The 19,104-nt window shown below is 42.8% G+C and overlaps 2 protein-coding genes across 3 annotated transcripts in view; one reads left to right on the top strand and one right to left on the bottom strand.

Annotated features, from left to right (window-relative positions):
- Window positions 1-16,833, top strand: part of LOC132261810 (uncharacterized) — a 50,940-nt gene extending 34,107 nt beyond the window's left edge. For both annotated transcript variants that reach the window (XM_059760801.1, XM_059760800.1), the window contains 4 exons: window positions 9,490-9,779; window positions 14,069-14,252; window positions 14,350-14,974; window positions 15,040-16,833. In XM_059760801.1, the coding sequence (XP_059616784.1) occupies window positions 9,490-9,779; window positions 14,069-14,252; window positions 14,350-14,974; window positions 15,040-16,087 (2,147 nt within the window). In that variant the 3' untranslated portion in view covers window positions 16,088-16,833. The remainder of the gene's footprint in view (window positions 1-9,489; window positions 9,780-14,068; window positions 14,253-14,349; window positions 14,975-15,039) is intronic.
- A 195-nt stretch (window positions 16,834-17,028) lies between these two features.
- Window positions 17,029-18,896, bottom strand: LOC132262072 (uncharacterized). Its single transcript, XM_059761206.1, has one exon. It carries the CDS (start codon window positions 18,765-18,767, stop codon window positions 17,190-17,192), a length of 1,578 nt encoding a protein of 525 aa, XP_059617189.1. The 5' UTR covers window positions 18,768-18,896; the 3' UTR covers window positions 17,029-17,189.
- Between the last annotated feature and the right edge of the window lie 208 nt (window positions 18,897-19,104).

Below are 19,104 nucleotides of genomic sequence, written 5' to 3'. Positions count from 1 at the left end.
GTCGTTTTGGATTAGCAGGCGGATAAAATGCTACAGAAGACTGAATATGCCGCCCAGTGGGGAGTTATTCAACTTCTCTAAACGCCAATAACCGTCGCGTGTGGTAATTACAATCGTACTTAACTTCTCTTTGCCTTCCACAAGCTCTCTTCCAACGTCTTTCTTGCTACACTTTTTTTTCCCTCCACCGCGTCGAAGGTCTATTTAATGTTTTATTTACTTTTAATGGCTATAGACTTTTGTACACATTGTAAGCTTACGAGAGAGGAAGTTTTGTGTGCAAGACACTCGCGCGCAGTGGCGCGATTGAGTGTGTCTGGTTGATGTGAGAAATTAACATAAATCCATCGACTCTTATGCTCAAAATGTTAATTGGATGGAATAAGACACAGGTGTAAAGTCTCCTCCAAAGCGACATTAAATACTTCGTGCTATAACTTGGCTTTTTATGGTGAATTTTGCTATGCTTAAATCAGGGGGCAAATAAATGTCAGAAGCTTGTGTGTTTTTGCTTCAATCTCATGGTGAATTCATCTGCCAAGAGATTATGGTAATTTGAGAAGATGACGCTTATCTGAGCGATGATGAAGAGAGGTTTTGAAAAGTGAGGAAGATTTAAATATGTTAAATTAGCATAATAAAAGGCACACGATGGATTTGCATTCTATGATAATTGATAGGTTTTATGATGTATGGAATTGTGCAGAAGTGATTTATTGGCTGTTTATTTGCTGGGAAATGATAATTTTTCAAATGAAGCGCAATTACGGGACAATCTCTAATGATATATCACATTTTGCCTTCTTTACTCGCTTCCACATGTTTTTACTTCGTGAAAAATGTATTTTGAAAAAAAAATATCGCGTGAATTCGATCGATGCCAGTAAGAATTTATTGCAAGTGAAATTGAAAATTATATTCCGATGGCAACAATTAAATTTATTACTAAAAGTGCGCCCTTGGTGAAAATGAACTGCAAGTTTCGTGAGTTAGAATTGCATGATGAACAATATTCGATATGTTTTTATTCAAATTAGTCCCTAATGAATTCAGGAGTTGACCTACAATGTGAGCGCGAACAGTAGCAAAAGTGCAATTTATCTTCCCCTCGTTTTCAATATATAAAGTTTTTGTTTTTAATCAATTCAAATCTCACAGCGTTGGAAATATAATATGAATAATGGGAATTTATTATTTTGAACTAAATCTTCTGAACTGGAATGACTTTGGCTGAACAGTTCGGTAATTGCGTTGATTTTTCGAGCTACCGCTTATTTTGCACGTTTTTTTCTTCTTCTTCTACAATTCAATAATATCACTGATGGGGAGAAGAAGAAGTAAATTGAAAGCTTTAGTCTTCGCATGGTTGGATAAGTAGTTTATGGTGTTTGAACGGTAATTTGATTTGAGATTTAATGCGAGTCTTGTGCATTCTATCGTCGCGACTTGCTTAATGAATTGTCCCGCGGAAGAAGCATAAAACTCTTTAATATGCACGAATCAATCCCATCTTCACTGTCCATCTTTGGCGTGACATTTCTCTGGGCAATTCACTCTCGGCTGGTGATGAAAAGTCTGTTGTTTAGTGCTGTGCAAGAGTTGCTTTGACGGACTCTCTAGTCATGGGAACTGGAAATGGCAAAGAGGCACGAGTTTGGAATTGTCCACATTTCAGAGGCCGCTGACCATTTGCTTCGCGGTGCACACACTAAACTCGCTTTTCCATCAATCGACTCCAATTTAGAGTCTTAATCCTGCACAAGAGTTGAAAACATGTTGAGATGTGAGAATTCTTTGCGAGTCTCAATTAATTGCAAATGAACCTCTTCTCCGTCGTACGGCGTATAAATGATGATCAATTGAGGGGAATTTTCTACCATCACCTTTTCACTCTTTCATGCTCTTTTATGCTGGGCTCAAATTGGCGGAGAGATGCTGTCGAGACGAGGTGGAGAAGAAATTATTTCGCTATTCATTCGATAAAAAAGATTAATAATTCAAATAGCGTAAGTTATTTGAGTGATGGTTAATTGAATTAAAGGGAGTAATCTGTGTGTTGAACGGAATTCCTCACTCGGCAGAGACGTGAATATATCTCTTTATTCTACTCTAAACAATTAAAAGTGTGGCGAAGAAGTAAAATGATGGGAAGATCTTTGTTGAGTGACTTGAAAAGAGTGTGGTGAGTGTGTACTATGGCCAATTAAACTCTCTTTTTTGTATCCATTGTCCCTTCTCATTCTCCGTGATTTCCCGCCAAACCTGTGTGACTCAATTTACGGTCATTTAGTAATGTTTATGTACATTTCAGGCAATGTTGTATTCCGATTTGGTGGTGGGGAAATACGTCAAGAAGTGTAAAGAGTGTGAAAAAGGGTAGAGCACCAGACTAATGATTAATTTATAAGAAAAGAAATTTCTTTTCACTTTTTTTCCACGTGGAAAACTTTGGTTTTTTTTCGTCTGAAATTTGCAAATTAACATAGAATTCTTGTTTGTAGTTTTCACCTCTGTGTTGATTTTATAATTACTTTTCTATTTGCGCTATTCGCGTCTCTTTGGTTGGAGAAAAGCAAATCCTTCACAGACAGATTTGCTGGATTTTCCTCTGTGCCAAAAATACTTTTTACTCGCATAATGAATTATAACTTCTCTGGCAAAAGTGTTGAGTTTGCTTCAACCGCCCGCACGACGAGGAAATGATTTTATTGTACTCAAGTGTGGGTAAAATTTAATTAACACTGCAATCATCCAAAAGCTCTCTGTCTTGCGTTGAGAGAAGCAAATTTTTTCCAGTGTCTGACTATTAATTCACATCTTAATTGCACACACTCATCGCTTCTATGCAAATTTGTTTGCATTATGTAGACACAATAGTGTTGAATTTCCTCTAATTTCCTCCCACTTGCAATTTTAATTACATTAATTCAGTTCGGAGTGAAGGGTTTTTGATTATTAATAGGAGTTCGGTAACAAATTTCATCTTTGATTAATGAATTTCCCAGAATCGAATACAGAACAATTTTGGTTAGAATCTGAGCGTTTGCTTGTAATTCTACACTTGAGTCAATGCAGCACATCGATCGATTTGTGGATGGAAGGTGGTGAGGAAGAGATAGATTGCATGCCTGAATTGCTCTGCTGGTGAAATAATTAATAAAATTACTATTTGCCTCCACCTACAATTTCCTCCGGAGTATCAACATTGGCGATTCACTCTCTCCGCGCTCTGCGCTGTCTCTGCGATCTGAGACTTCAGCGGCGCGCGGGGTGGGAAAAGGCGCTCAGTGGCTTGTCGAAGAAAGTATTTTTTGTGTGGAAACACTGGGCAAGTTGGTGAATTGAAGTGAGAAAGTCTAGCATGTGTTACAGTTGCATTTGTGCTCTCAGTTCGTGTGGTTCGTTTGAGGTCTCTTGAGGGGAATTTTGTCGAGAATGGGGAAGTGGTGAAATCGCTTGGCATAAAAGGGATAACAGTGCTCTCCGCAAATGTTGCATTTATCTTGATCACCCAGAGGATAAATTCAGAACACTTGTGCGCGCGCGTCTATGAAGATTGTTTGAGTTTATAAGTGCAAAATGGGTCTCAATAAGTTCGTTTCCCTCTTTCACAACTCAACATCAGACGTGGCGGCGGACCTTAACAACAACGGTCGCATCAAATCCACCTACACAAGTGATTTGGATTTGTACGCCAACACGCAGCGCTTCAAGAAGTCCATCCTCTGGGGCTCTCTCAGGCTGCCGACAAAGTTCAGAGGTACACAACAGCTGTTGTCAGCTTTTCTCCCCCGGGGGAGAGAGAGAGAGAAAAGCTCTCGCTCCGCCGGCGATTTTCCCGCGTCGCTTCAGTTGATGATTCACACAGAAGCAGAGAATCGCGCTTTGCTGGTGATTCATCGATGGTTGTGCATAAGTTTAGGCGTGCGCAAAATTGCTCTTATGCTCAAACATATATTGCTGAAATCATCATCATCATCAAAAGGGGATTTAGAATACTTCTGCTCAAACAGTTCGACGTGAGTTTTCAGTGAGGCGAAAGTTCACTCCGCGTTGTGTCATTTGTAATCCGCTTTCTGGCAAAATCTTTCTCTTTCTCTGGTTTAGTGGTTTTCCTCCCGAAAACCCAAAAAGCGCTTTCGACACTGTCATCTCAGCTCATATAGTTTTATTTTGTGGCACAAGCAAGTGAAATTGAGTTCTATTTTTATTACTTTTGTCTTTCTCTCTCACCGAGCAATATTTGGGACAAAAGACATAACAATACACACACACAAAATATAATGTATACATTTTCATGATGGATTAAACATATCTTCCAGCGAGAGAAGAGTAATTTTGCAATTTTGCAAGTGAGAAGAAGCGGAAGGATTAATAAAAAATTTGCTCTTTCTCTAATCACATATAAAGTCGAGAGGTTTTGCACATTTTGTACAGCAAGAAAAAAAATATCATTTGTCATTGTAGCATTATTAATTTTATTCCCACTAACCCACTTTCTTTGCCAAAAAGTACTCGCGATATTAAACACTTTCCTTTCGATGTCATTTGAATTTGATGCCACAGTGTCGTGTTTAGACACAAAAGTTCCAATAAATCTGCAATTACAATTGAAGAATTGTCGACAAAGATTTTATGTAAAAATTCATACACAGCGGAAAGTTTACAATGTTATCAAATGACGTAGCATTGAAAGTTATTTTTGTATTGTATGCTTTTGTCGAGATTACATTTGAAATTCGGATCAATTGAAATTGTGGGGAGGTTTTTTTTAGAATGCGAAAGTCACGCTAATTGAGAAATTGTCTTTGACTTTGCGATGTTGATTTTTTTGTGTTGTGAAAGACAACATGCAAATGGGCTTTGAGGCGCGCTTTTCCACCCATTTTCTCCACTACACAACATTCGTAGTTGATCTTGACTTTTGCCAAAAAGTTATTTATAAACACGCCGCGCTTCATCTTTAACATCCTTGCAGTTACTGGTGAAAAATTTAATAACGCATCGCAATGAAATCATGCCAGTATTCATAGAACAGGCGCGGATGGCGAGTAATGTTCCTCAATTGCTTCCATATGATTTGTTGGCATGGTTAATGCGTTGTGTGTGGCGAGATAGAATGTGTGTGTGTGTGTTGGGCCTTTTATGCTGCGAATTTAACGCATAATAATGATCACGTTGGAAGACGAAGTGTGTGAGTTGGAAAAAAGTGAGTCGCGATCAGTTGCTGGTTGAGCGTCAAATTGTGAAAAGGCTCGCGCACGATCGTGAATTTCGCTTTGGCGTGAAAGCACACAATAGAAAGAGTGTCGTGAATTTATTCAGATTATAATGTAGTATATAGAATGAATTTGTCATTATGGCGTGTGAGTGATTTTGCTATGCGGTGATTTGTCGATGACAAAGTCTAAGAAAAATGTGAGGAGATTCAGCAATAGTAATGATAATAATGGAATGCCAGTGGCTGCCGAATGTACTGTTGAATATTCTTGAAAGCGGTGCTAGATGAGAAGGAATGAATAGTTGAGTCTTTGACTAAAAGGAAGTTATATAGCTAAACCACCGCTAAATGTTCATTGATAGAAACGGTGAGTTCTTTTTCACACATGCTGTGTTGTGCATATTACGCTTTCTTGTGGTGAAAATTGCAAATTGGAACTCTCTGGCGAGGTGTTTCTTCACTGAAATCTCTCAATAATTACAGCGTTTCTCGACTGTTTATGCCTGAAGGTAAAATAATAAAACTCACTGGGTTGGAGGACAAAAAAGAGTCTTTGAATGTGTTATGAGAACATTCTAACTTTAGCCCACTTGGCAATCAAATTACACTCTCTCTCGCTCTGTCGCAAACTCATCATGTGTTCAAACAACTTGCCGAAGCAAGAGAACTGAACTACATGTTATGCTTTTTATCATAGTTAATGTGTATCTTCCAGAAATCTTGTTTCGCCATCACCACAACAAATTCCTCTATGCATATTTCGACTCCATAATGTCTAATCACTGGCGTGGAAATGAGTATATTCTCCCATCCTAAGCGTACGTGGAATCTCTTCTCCCTTCTAATTTAAAGTGTCATTCTTGGGAATATGTTGTAATTAAGTAAAAATGCTCCCAACAAGTTTTCCGCCCTTGTCTAGCTTCTGTATTTTATAAATTAATTCACAGAATGACTCTGTGCTTCTCATGTACTTTTTCAATTAAACACTGAACTCCCTCGTCAAATACTTATGTTCTCTAATGAATATTAGTTAAATTAGAAGGCACTTTGACCCATGAACAGCCAGCCAGAGACTCTTGACTTTATGGTTTTGAGCTGAAAGGCATTAAAGTGGATTTCCTTCTCGAGAGTTTCACCGCATGTTTTGAAAAGTTTTCTTTTGATACGACAAGGCAGAGAAAATAGGAAAATGTCATAGGCAGATGGAGTCAAATTACAGATCCATGAAGGGCGTCCACCCTGTCTTTGTTTGCATTTGATTGTGTGGCGGGGGTCAATTTGGGAAAATGAACTCTCTTTTGCTGATCCCTCAATTGTTTGGACAATCTTTGGATGGGTGTTTAACATGATGGTTTTTGGTACTTTTCCACAATTTTCATTTAATCGCGCTGTTTTCGCTTCTCCTTCTCGGCATTTCGCCAAGAAATCCTACGCTTTTGTATCAAATAGAAAATTTTTTTTGTAATAATAATTTCCGAAACATTAATTTGGCTGATATAGAGTGAAAGAAATAATGTGCGCGCTCTTATTTTCTGGCTATAAATGCATTTTTCCTCCACTAATAATGTCCATATAAACACTCATGGAGTGTGTGTGTGGTAATAGCAATTTATCAGAAATGGTGACAAATTTATTGATAATGATCTCCATAAATCAATGCGGAGAAATTTTTCTGGTCATCAACTTCTGAATAAATTCTGCGAAAGCGAAAGTCTGAAATTCGACACTGAACAGACTGAAACATGACTGGTTTTGGGTGAATTTTTTTGTAATACAAATATTAATTATCAAATATGACGAGGAAGTGATGAATAAATGATGAGATTAGCGTTGTGAATTTGTGAATCGAGTAATTCGATACTGTTTACCTCTTTCCGTTCCGCAGAATTCGTTTTTTTTAGTGAATGGAAGCAGTGAAATTTTGCGTCAACATTGCGCTGAAAAGTGCCATAATCCGCCAAATGATTGGCGGGCAATATTTTGCTATAGAATTTTCTCATGTAGGTGCAGAAAAACATTCTTGTGCATAAACACTGCAGACAAATTGTCTGTCTCGCAGCCTAAGATGTGGTCTTTCTGTGATTTTTACATGAGAAGGAGGCGCACTATGTAAACGTTTGTGTAACCCAATTCTGATGGGTTGTTGAAAAAAGACCGCGAGCACACATTATATTTATGACAAGAGTGAATTATGCAATTGAAGCCATTGTCTGTGATATTAACAGACACCATCAATGCTAAATAGTGTGGCTTGTGTCTCTCATGTCTGCTCTGGGCCTTTGAGAAGTTTGTGTGTTTGAAAAGAAAAACGGCCCCTCTTCGCCATGAGATTTTTGTCGATTGAGATATTAAAGACAAATGTCAACAATCTTTCGAGTACTTTTCACTCTCCGACACTCTATTTAGCAATTCTCCGTCCACACTTGCTCACATTCACAGACTCGAGGGACTGTCTTGGGAGATTCACATGAGGTGCTCGAACATGCCATTGTGTGTCGCCCTCCTTCTGTGGGTGAATTTGCAAATTGCAGCATTTTCATCTCGACCATAATTGCAATATCTGACTAATTTATTCCCAACACGACACTTTGAGAAGGCATATCATGGGTATTTGGAAGACTCGGTGCACAAGTCGAGGCATTAATTTATTAACTATTCACACCACAACTCTGACCCAAAACAATTTCCACGCTGTTCATGCAATTTGTACGAATTGTGGTCAGTTTAAAAGTGATTTCTGCACTTAGAGAACGTGCTAGAAGACGCCCACGAGCCCAGCCTCTTCACACTCCTCAATATTCATACATTATACCTATTTATTATGGGCTCTTGAAGTGGGATATTTTTCCATCTCAATCAAATATCACAAGATTATTGCGAGGAAATGTCTGTTTTCCACCCGCCAAAACCAACACACATTGATTATGCGAATCTCCGTGCGGAATTGATGTATTTACTCTTGGAAGGCAGAAATGATTTTTCAGATGGATTTTGACTTACGTAAGAGAGCTGCGTGATCTATTTTGGGGTTAGAGAGGAAAACAGTGGCGATTTTCAGAGGAAAATTCAGTCAATTGATATTTAAATGAGTTCGCTTTGCAAACATTAATTCACTGGGCGAACAGCGCAATACATAATGGAGTGTATAGTTTTTGCGTGTATATTTTCCGGGCAGTTACGGAATATTAATTCTGCAACTGTTGAGTTCTCTTTTTCCCTCTTTCCTTCTTTTTTTCCCCACCCTGATGTGGTGATTCCGACAAGGGGAGCAGAGAATCAATTAAATGCACATAAGCAATTTGTACAGTTGATTGTTTGGAACAGTTATAGAGTAAATAAATATTGAGAAAATGATGAAATCAAACATTTGTGATTCACTAAAGATGCACTGAGTGCAGAGATGAACGGTTACGTTGGGAGATTCCTGGCAATTCTCTACGCTCTGTATCTGCTCAACAATGATTGAGAATTTGCGAGAAAGTGAGCTTGTGAATTACGTAAGGGGAATCTCAAAATATTTGCTCAAAGTTTATATGATTAATCTAAAGAGGAACCATAAGATCAATTTGTAATAAAATTCCAACGATCTCGCAAGATTAGAAGCTGTATTTTAAGACTCATTAAAATTCAATTAATCTCTGCCAATGTTTTATGAATATATGTTAATGTATCAGCTCAGAAGCATAATTTAGACTAAATTTATGTGTGTACTTTGTGCCATTTTGCTCTGTTTATTTCTGGTTGAAGATTTTCCTGCAATTTGCCGTTCAGAATTGAGATTTTTCTAATATGAATGATGCATTTATTCATCATTGAATGAATTGCAAAATACTTATCAATAAATTGTGCTCAAAACATATATTTTTCTGTCCTGAAGTTTAACTCTGTGAGTAAAATCGCATAAACCTCGTCGAAGGATTGAATGAAAATGAAAAATACACGGTATTTTTCAACACAAACATTGTGCTTTCAATGCTTGGAGAGTTTTCTCTTCTTAAAGTTTGTGTGAAAAATGGCTTTCTTGGCATGTGAAAAAATGCCAGTGGGTGGGAAAAAACAACCCAACATGAGGAGATGTGAGAAGCTCTCGATGTCACGGGGCGAGAGAGAGAGTTTCACTGATGGCAGACAGTCCAATTCCATAAATTGTCGCTGCGTCTGCTGGTCAGGGCTGTTTTTCCCTTTCTCACACTCCTTCCGTTCATCTTCTCTAATCCACTTCAATTAATATCATTAGCCTCATCGTTCGTCTCTCTTTCTCTCGGCAGATCACAATCGATTGGCGGGAGTCGTTCCACTGGCCACAAAAACCGTCGCGGGCAGCGTAAATCAGCAGAAAGTGGCCAAGCAGGCATCGACTGGTGTCACGAAGAATGGCTCAATTGTGGCGCCGATCGCTGAGAACGGCTTCGCCGGAAGTCACCAGACGCAGCTGCTGGCCAAGGCGCCCAGGAGCAATGGTGTCTTGCCAGAGAGAGTGGCTCAGTGCCGAGATCTCGCACACGCCAATCGCGGTCTCGAGGCGCTGGGCGTTGTCATCCAGTATCTGGTGCACAGTGTAAGTATTTATTTAATCTGGGAAATGGCTAATTGAATTTTGCCTCGATTTTTCTTCTTGCATTGTTTAATTGGAAACACTATGCTGTGGCGGAGAAAGTCGCACTCTTTTCCCATATCATGCCAACAGTGCTTGTGTGTCTGCCAGTAAAGAATTATTAAATCTGGTCTGGCTCCAGTTAGCTCAAATGTCGAAAAGGGGGAGAATTAATTTATTGAGATGATGTTCAGTGCAAAATTATCGCGCAATTGAGAAACAAATAATCTCCGGATCTTGGGAAGAAATTGTATTTTAATAGGATAGTCATCATTAACAATGCGAAAATGTGTGATGAAGATTGGGTGGAAAAAACTTTCCATTTCAATGATTTGTTTCTTTTTACACCTCTTTCACTCTTGTGAAACATTGTAAAAAAGAATTGATAAATGCCTCCTAAACATATCAAGTGGCAATAAATTCACCTTTATTTACAGGTGGGTAAAAATGATGTGAATGAAAACATGATAGAAAATGCTCTGGCAAAGTGTGCGCTTGTCCAGCGATGGTATTATGCTAAAATTACACTATTTTCTCTGTCGTTTTACATTGTCAAATCGACTCTGTATTCATGCTAAGATATTTTCTCCAAAAATACGCTAAATGACGCGAAATATTGCATATATGTTTAATAAAAATTACAAATTGTTGAGCAGATAACTTCAATTTTGATAATTCCTACAAGTTTTAACAACTCTGCATTTTTTTTCCACAAAATAGGGCAATTTTAGCATATTTCCGTCGCAGATGAACATCTGCGCAAATGTCCGCGCGCTACTAATGGTTAAAATGATAATGGGATGCAATTGTGTGTTGTTAAACTTTTCTCCTCGTCGGCTCGCCTTTAACATCTTCATATAATGACGCATGGCAAGAAAGTTAGAAATATAATTCCAAATGGTAATTTGCTACATTGTTGAAGTGTAACATTTTGATTGATATGTTGCTGTGAATTGTTGCAAGATATTTACTTGCCGTGCATCTCACGAGAGGGAGTTTTTTTCTTAGCACGTCATCAAAGAATAGCCGTGGAAACTTTTTTTCTTTGCCAGAGCATTTGCAATTTTTCCCATCGCCTCTCGAAGGTGCAATAAATGCAAATTGTTGTCATATCGTGGTGAAGTCACGAAAGGGACATGCAACAACTCTAGAGAGAGAAAGAGAGAAAGACCTTTTGACATCCAGTCATATAATCCAGGGTTTTGTGTGGATTATTTATGAAGCATGAAAAGTTCCTTCCTCATGCAAAATACTCGATATTTCCCATCACTGGCCGACGATATGCAAATTAAACTCTACTTTAATAATGCAATTATTAGCATCTGTTAGAGTCAATAAAATATTCATGTACATTTCTTTTTTTTTGAATGGCTTTCCACTCTATGATTTATGTAGATGTAAGATTACCTTTGCAGTGGTGAATATATAGTTTTTCTCGATAAATTTTATGCTGGAAAATGTTCAATCTTTCTCTCTCTATCTTGCACTGCTGAAGGGATAAAAAAGTGGGGGTGGAGAGTGAAAGAAAAAGTGTGAGATTTAAGATGTTCAATCCACTCAACAGCTGTTGAAGAATGCTCTGCTGAAGGTGATTCGCAAACCGTGGATTTTCGCCTCTTTCCACTCTCCCAGACGTGGTGCAAATTTTTCTCACGGGCAAATTAGCAAGAGCAAACATCTTGCGAACCTTCGGATATAATTTACCGTGGGGTGCATATAATTGCGACGAGAGATAATTGCTAATATAAATTGTTGAGTAGCTACTAAGAAGCGGTGAAGTTTGCAGTCTTTGGATAAGGAGAGAAGCATATATTTGGTGAGAAAATCAAATGTGATTTATTCACTGGCTTTCCCTGCCAATATTTTACGATTGTCAGCGGATTTATGGGTCAAAGCTCGTGGAAGGGTTGCAAAATTGATGAAAAGTCATCCTTTTCACTTTCTTCCAAAACACATTTTCCTCAGTCGAAGGTGAAGGCATGCCGAGAGTGTCCTCATGATTCACCGAAGAAAAGGACTGACAATAAAAACTGGACAGTTTTATGGGTCATTCAATGGGATTTCATCCTTGCACTGCTTTTTTTCTCGCTCATATCGAACAATTTTTTCAGCCGGTGAAAAATCCTTGAGATTGTGTTTATATTGGGGGGTTGAAGAAGAGCGTCTAAGTAGCAATAATCATGCTTCTTCTTGAGTAAATTGGAAACTTGTTGAGGATAAAAGACACTTTCGCTGTCTTCTCAATGCGATGAACTCTGGGCGCACAGAGTGGAAAGAGAGTTCAGTTCCATAGTATAAATCAACAATTTCCTGACAGTGTTTTCTCACTGATAAGGAAAAGTGTCTTTTAATTATTTTCGCATGAAACATCCGCTGAAATTTATGCTTGTCCGGCCGGGGAAAATAGTCAAGAACGCGTGCGCGCGTCTGTTTTTTTCCTCGCCACACACAAACGACAAGTTGTGAATTATTAATTGGACATTTCTTTACATTTTCTCTATAAAGTCACTGCCATGTCGAATTGACGCTCTTTCTAGCGCTTGTTTGCCGCAATGAAATCATTTAGCGCGATGTGTTTGATTGTGTTTGGTTCACTGGATGTATTTTTTTCTGTTTTGTACTCATTTTCCTGACGCGCAGTGTAGAGTTTGTTTTCACAATTGAACCTCTGAAAAGTGATCTGAAAATAAATTCTGAAGGCATAATTAGGTTTTCTTTTCTTGCGGAAGTATCAATGTTTTTCCTCTCATTTCCTCCTTTGGTGCGGCAGATGAAAACGATTTTCCCCTTCTTGATTGATGAGAGTTTCTGGGAATGTTTCAAGGTTTCCTGGAAGAGAGATGTCTTGTTGTGTAGTTCTATGAATTGCTCCAGCTGCTGATCCAGACTTTGCTGCAAAATTACCACATTTTGAATGCCCGAAAGGTGTTTTTGCTGTGCATATTTACCCACAACTTGTATTAACTTTCAGTACAAGCAAATTGAATGCGTAGAGAAATTTGATATCCATGTTTCTTCTGGGGGTAATTGAATGGTTTTGTTTTTTTTAATTAATTTAATAATTTCAAATATTTGATAGTATCCATAAGTGTGTATTTTTCCACTGGAATTTCCTATTACATTTCATTCACCTCTTGATGCATATCTTTTCTGTACTTTCGGAGGAGAAATGCTCTTATCTCCATCCGAATCTTGACGATGTTGGTCAAATTAGTCTATAAACAATCATTTGCACGACTTGTCTTTCCGACTTTTAAATGGCTCTTGTGAGTTTTGCAAAATATATTTTAATTGTATCTTGAGTATGTTCAATAGAGATGTCTGATTTGCGTTAGTTATGCAAATTTAGGAGGTTTTCCCAAATGCATCAAGAGGAGAGTTTTGGTAATTTTCCATAACATCCAGGCATCCTTTTGTGAATCTGTGGCTTGGTAAAATCCCTGGTTTTTGACCTGTGATGAGTTCAAGGCGAGTGAGAAAAGATTAGGCTGTAATTAGGCAAATTTCTGGGTGAATTTATCCCTCTCTCTCTCACGCGCCGGTTTCACCCTCTGAACCATAAGTTTGTCAGGTAGTTGGAGGCGAACATAAACATACGGCGAGCATTTTCATTTGGGATTTTGTCGTATTCGGTGGTGTGTCTTGTGTGTGCCTTGCCTTCCACTCTCGCATCTCGTGGAGAGTTTTGCGTGTGTGTTGTTTTTTTAAGTGAAATTTCATTGATTTGGTGCTCATTTGTGGTGAAATGAGCTTCAATAAATTTGGGTGTTTGGCGGAAGTGATGGAATTTGATATGGAATTCGTGGATGTTGCCGAATTGGAGTCATTTCTGAATGGATCCGATCGATGGAGGGATTCCGTAGTGTCGCATGAGGTACAGCAGCAAATATTGAATTTCGAGCCTCTTCAAAGCACACTCTTCCAGGGTGAGCGCGCGTGGCTCTTCAAGGGTGAAGAAGCGCGCTCACATGTGACGATATTTATTGCCAATTAACACCGAAAAATTGTTCATAACTTTCAACACTTGTGCGAAGCATATTTTTCTTTTATCTATGCTTCACCTCCACATCATCTCAATTTTTTCTCTCTCCTCCTCCTCCCTCTCTTTGATGCTTTGAACTAGACCATGAAACACACCTAATTGTGTACGCGTTTTTCTTTTTTTTTGCACCATATGAATGGGAGTTGAGGAATTACAATTTTTTCTTTGACTTTATGTAATAATTACGCGTCTCTATTGCTTCTCGGTGCAGCTGGATGCCTTCTCCATGCCAACGCTGAAGCAGAATCACGAGAGAACGACGAGAAAATTACTCGAGACGAGATTGGCACTCGATGAGACACGCACGATGTGTCAGGAGCTGCAGACGAGGCTGGCGGAGCAGGAGTCACGCGAAGTTCAGCTGAGGAATGATCATCTCAGTGAAAAGGAACAGAGTGAGTAATTTATCCTTGTGGCCAGTGAGATTCCTTCAAGGACTAATGCGAGAGTTGTGGGAAAACTCCCTTAATCACTGACCACGTCTTGTTGCAGTGGAAACCCGCCTGATGGAAATGGAGACGCGCTTTCGCTCGTTCGTCGCCGAGTCGGAGGATCGCTTGGCGCTGCGCGAGTCTGAGCTGAAGGAGTCCAAGTTGCGCGAGACGGATCTCGTGCAGCGCCTGAGCGAGCTGGCGGCCACGGAGAATGCGCTGCGGGACAAGGTGGTGGCCAGCGAGGAGGAGTTCGGCGAGAAGCTGCGCCTGGCGGCGATGCGGGAGCGCGAACTGCAGGAGCGGAGTGTCCAGCTGCAGCGACAGGTGGACGAGACCAAAGCCAAAAATGAGGCACGAGGGCGAGAGCTGGAGGAGAAGGTGAACCTGCTGCAGGACGAAGTGTCAGTGCTGCGGCACACGAGAGCCACCACCAATGGACCCATGTCGCCCACGCGCCAGCGGACCACGAGTTCCGGCAACACGCAGATCCTGCAGGACGAGGTGGAGAGCCTGCGGTGCGTGCTGGAGCTGAAGCAGAGTGAAATCTCGGAGCTGAGGAAGCACAATCAGGAGCTGCAGCGCGCATCCGATGAGCTGTCCGGCACGATGATTAAGCTCTCAGCCTCCGAGAGTCGCGTTGAGGATCTGCAGGTGCAACTCGAGGCGAAAGTCAATGAGGAGAAGTGAGTGTTTGAGGGGTTTTGTGCCTTGAGAAGTATACTTATCCTCTTCTTTTTCTCTCCTTTAGGGATCTGCTGGCGAAGAACAAGATGCTGAGTGAATCTTACAGTCACGAGCTGAAGAATTGCAGCCGACTGGTGCTGCACAATGAGGAGCTGCAGTGGAAGCTGAAGCAGAACAGTGAGAAGTTCGCGCGCACCATTACTGAACTCTCCAAGAGTTATCACGAGGGCTCCTCGTCCGTGCTCAACTCATCGCGTCGCGAGTCAACACGCACGAACGGCGACGGCAGGCTGCTGGAGTGCTTCGAGATGGAGGACGTGTCGCCGCCCACGTCACCTGTGATGCGAGGCATCGTGGAGAAGTCGGACTCTGTGTCTTGGGTGCTGGAGATGGAGGATGAATCTGCGGAGGCGCTGGCTTCGCGCGTGGTCAGGCGCGCTGGGTCCTTCCGGGCGCCGTCCGTGGAGAAGGCGGTGAAGCGGCCCAAGTGTGCGGCGGCACTCAGTCAGTCTGCCAGCGCAGCATCGATTCTCCATCAGCAGCACGACACGCCGCGCATCAGGAGTCAATCTGTGAGTCACAAGGCGTCCGTGGGACGCAATCTGGCCAGATCCAACAGCGTGCAGACGCCGTGCTCGTCGCGCGAGTGGCGAGAGCCCAACAGCACTTCGACGCCGAGGAAGGGCGCATCGCCGCCCAAGGAGACCAACCATCGCAGCGGCGGCGGCGGGAAGAAGAGGAGCAATCTCATCACCTGCGACTCCTCGGCGCTGACGCCGCGATCGGAGCGAGCGAGACTGCTGCCCAGTCACTCGTCCATTAACGATCTGCAGAATCTGCACCCCAAAGAGTCCGCCGGCGAGGCCATGGTCTCGGGCTCCAACAGCGACGACGAGGCGTCGTCCGTGGACTCCTCCTCGGCCGCCTCGTCGAGCTGCGGCGAGGAGAGCAGCAGCAATTCGGCGTCGCCCATGAATCGGCGCCTTCGCCTGGGCGACTTCGTGATGCAGAAGATTGTGGCGAGTCTCGGCCAGGAGGCGGAGGGCGCGACGCCCATGGAGGTGACTTGGTCAGAGGATGGGGAGCAGTATCCGTCGGAGTCGGTTGTTTGACAGGATGACAGCTTCTAGGCTCGAGAGGCGCCGCCGTGAGTCTGAGCAGCTTCTCTCAAGCGTCGATTTCTCATAATTTGCGCGCGCTTTCTTCTCGAATGTTGGCGCAAAACCCGCGACACTGCATGAATCCGTGTTGTACAATTGAATTTTGACTATGAAATATATTGCAGGCAACGCAGTTGCATAGGAATTTGTCATTCAACCCTTGCTCATTGGACAGAGAACCGCGCAGTTGTTGAATAGAAACTAACAAAGAGAGCATGAGAAATAGTCCACAAAAGTGTGAAAAAAATGTATGTGAGATATTAAGTATATAATTTCCACAGTTAAGAGATACCGAAGGAGAAGAGAATCATAATCAAATTTGTTGAATTGTTTTTGTCATTGTTTTTGCTCTGGATTTAATTTCTTGAGAAGATTTATGAAAAAAAAATCCTTTTTACTCTTAAGCTACACTCATGAGATAATCTATTTGCAAGAAAAGATAGTACGTGTTTAAGATGAGAGCGAGAGAGAGAGAGAGAGAAATGGAAAGAAATAATATATATGAAGTCTTTTGAATGCATTTGTTGTGAAGGAATGAAGATGAAGAAAAAAAAACTGAATAAGAAATCTATTAATTATTTGTAACTGTCACTAAGAATGAGATAAAATCTAATGAAATTACTATGAATGTAAACTAGTTTGATTGAGAGATAAATTAAAAAGAAACAGTTGAAATATTCCATGAAAAAAATATCAAAGTGGTTTTATTACTTTTCTCACCGTCTCATTTCGCTTCATTTGGCAAGTCTTGTCGATTTATTCAAATTCAGCTTGAATTGATTAGCAAATAAAAACAATCGCCACATCTCTTATTTTAAGAGATTCCTTGGAAAGAAAATCAGCCTCAATTTTTAATGTTTCTCATCGAATGAAGAGTAGTAAAATTCTGTGGGTTTTCCAATGCATTCGTCATTATTTTTCCACTTCAATCATCTTTACAATTCATCTCACAAGACACATAATTCAATATTGGATAACATAGCAAAGAAAGACGCACATTCAGTCCACTTCGTCTATCCTAGATGCTGAGTATAGACACGCTTAGTCACTGACTCTAGTTGTTCTGGAACTGGAACAGTTCCAGCGACAAGTCCACGGCGGACGACTCGAAGTGCGGCACGGCGTTCGCCAGATCCTCCTCCGTGAGATTGCGTATCTTCTCGCGCACGAGGTCCTCCACTGACTGGAACAGGCTGTCGTCGCTGATGTCGGCCAGGTTGATCTTGCTCGGGTCCACAATGCAGCTGTCCTCGAGCGCGGCCTGAATCTCCGGCAGCTGGCAGTCTGAGTTGAGCTGCACGTCTGGCGTTCCCACTGGATCGGCGTCGGCGTTCAGGGCAGTCATGTTGAATCTGTAGGCGCCTCGGGGGATGGCCAGGACGCGCGCGGCGCTCTCGTCCACCAGCTGAGCCGGGAAGGTGAGATCGTCGGTGAGTAGGCGCTTGGCCAGGAACTGGATGCGCTCCACGAAGTCAGACACCTCCTCCACGAACACCTTGGCGCGATTCTCCACGGCCACGCGGCGCAGCTGCTTCAGCAGGTGCTCGAAGGCGCTGCCCTGGCACGGCTGCTCCGAGTGCGTGAGCCAGTGGCGCTCCAGCTTCTGCTGGCTCACGTAGTACTTCCCGCACAGCTCGCACTTCAGCCTGGCCATCATCCACGACATGCTGCGCGGCTTCTTCGCCACCCGATCCGCCTCCGCCTTGTCCTCAGGTTCAGTGACTTCGGCGGGCGCGGCCGGGCGCATGATGACCTGATTCCCGCGGTAGTCGAGATGAATGTGTCTGGGCGGTCTTGTGAGTCTCCCCGAGCGGGTCCGGGCAGTGGGCACGGGATCCTCCTCCGCGTTGGGCTGATGGAGACTCGTCGGCGGCTTCTTCAGCGTCCCTTTGCGCCGCCCAACTCGGCCTCTGGTCGCTCCCACGACGGCTGCTGCGCCCGCCAGCGCTTCGACGCCCACTCCCGGACAGAGATTTACATCCGTCGGCCGGATGACGCGGTAGAGGACCTTCCTGGGCTGCAGAGGCTTCGCCCGCCGCAGCTCCTCCTCGTAGTGCTGCGGCGTCATGATGCCGCCCCGGATGGTGTCGGCAATGATGATGTTGCGCGGCTCTGGCGTGGTTGGGACAAGGTGGCGGGGCTCGCTGGGCCGGAAGACCCCGGAATTGGCGATGTTGGAGGAGAGAATGGGCTTCAAGTCGCCGTTTTGCACCACAAACAGCCGTTTGGTCGCCGTTGCGCCGTCCGGATCCGCCGCGGGCGTCTCCGTGGCGGTCCTCTTGCGCAGGTAGCATCGCACGTCCTCGGAGCGCTGCAGGACACCCGCGGAGTCGCCCATCTTGACCACCAGACTGCCTGGACGAGTCTTCAGCAGGCTCACGGCTCCGCTGGCGTTGGCATTTCGCCGGAATTTCCGGACATTCACCCGGTTGACAGTCTTGATGTCGCTCAGAGGGATGAACTCGGGCTGAGCGGTGGCGGCGTGGGGCTTCGCGGGCCGGAAGGAGAGCGGATTGGGCGCCAAAACCGCAAAGCAGTTGCGTGGATTGGAGATTTGTATGCAGTCCGGCAGTCTGTCCGGCGAGAGTTGGGGCTCAAACTGAGCCATCAGACTCAGTTGGTTGTTCAACATTGACGCGTGAGGGCGGCTAGGGCGACTCTCCACGTTCCTGACCACGTCTCGCGGCACTTGGCAGGAGGTGAGCAGAGGAAAAAAGAGAAAATAGCACTTTTCACTTTCCCTTTCGCGAGGCTCCCGATTGTCAGTGTCAAAGATTCACAGTACGTGTGGTGAAATCGGTGTCCCAAAAGGTGGTGAGTTGCATTTGAATTTGAATGCTCGGCGTGAAGTTGGTCGCAGACCAGAAACCTAGATTACTTTGAATCTGTTCGGCAGTTGCTACTACTTTCCTTGCATTTCTTTCTGCTTCGGGATATAATAAATTCTCTCTAATTTCCTGCAATTTCCT

This window comes from Phlebotomus argentipes, unplaced genomic scaffold, assembly GCF_947086385.1.
Source record: "Phlebotomus argentipes unplaced genomic scaffold, Phlebotomus argentipes genome assembly contig_15, whole genome shotgun sequence".
Lineage (NCBI taxonomy): Eukaryota > Metazoa > Arthropoda > Insecta > Diptera > Psychodidae > Phlebotomus > Phlebotomus argentipes.
This window is presented reverse-complemented; position numbering and strand designations above follow the sequence as displayed.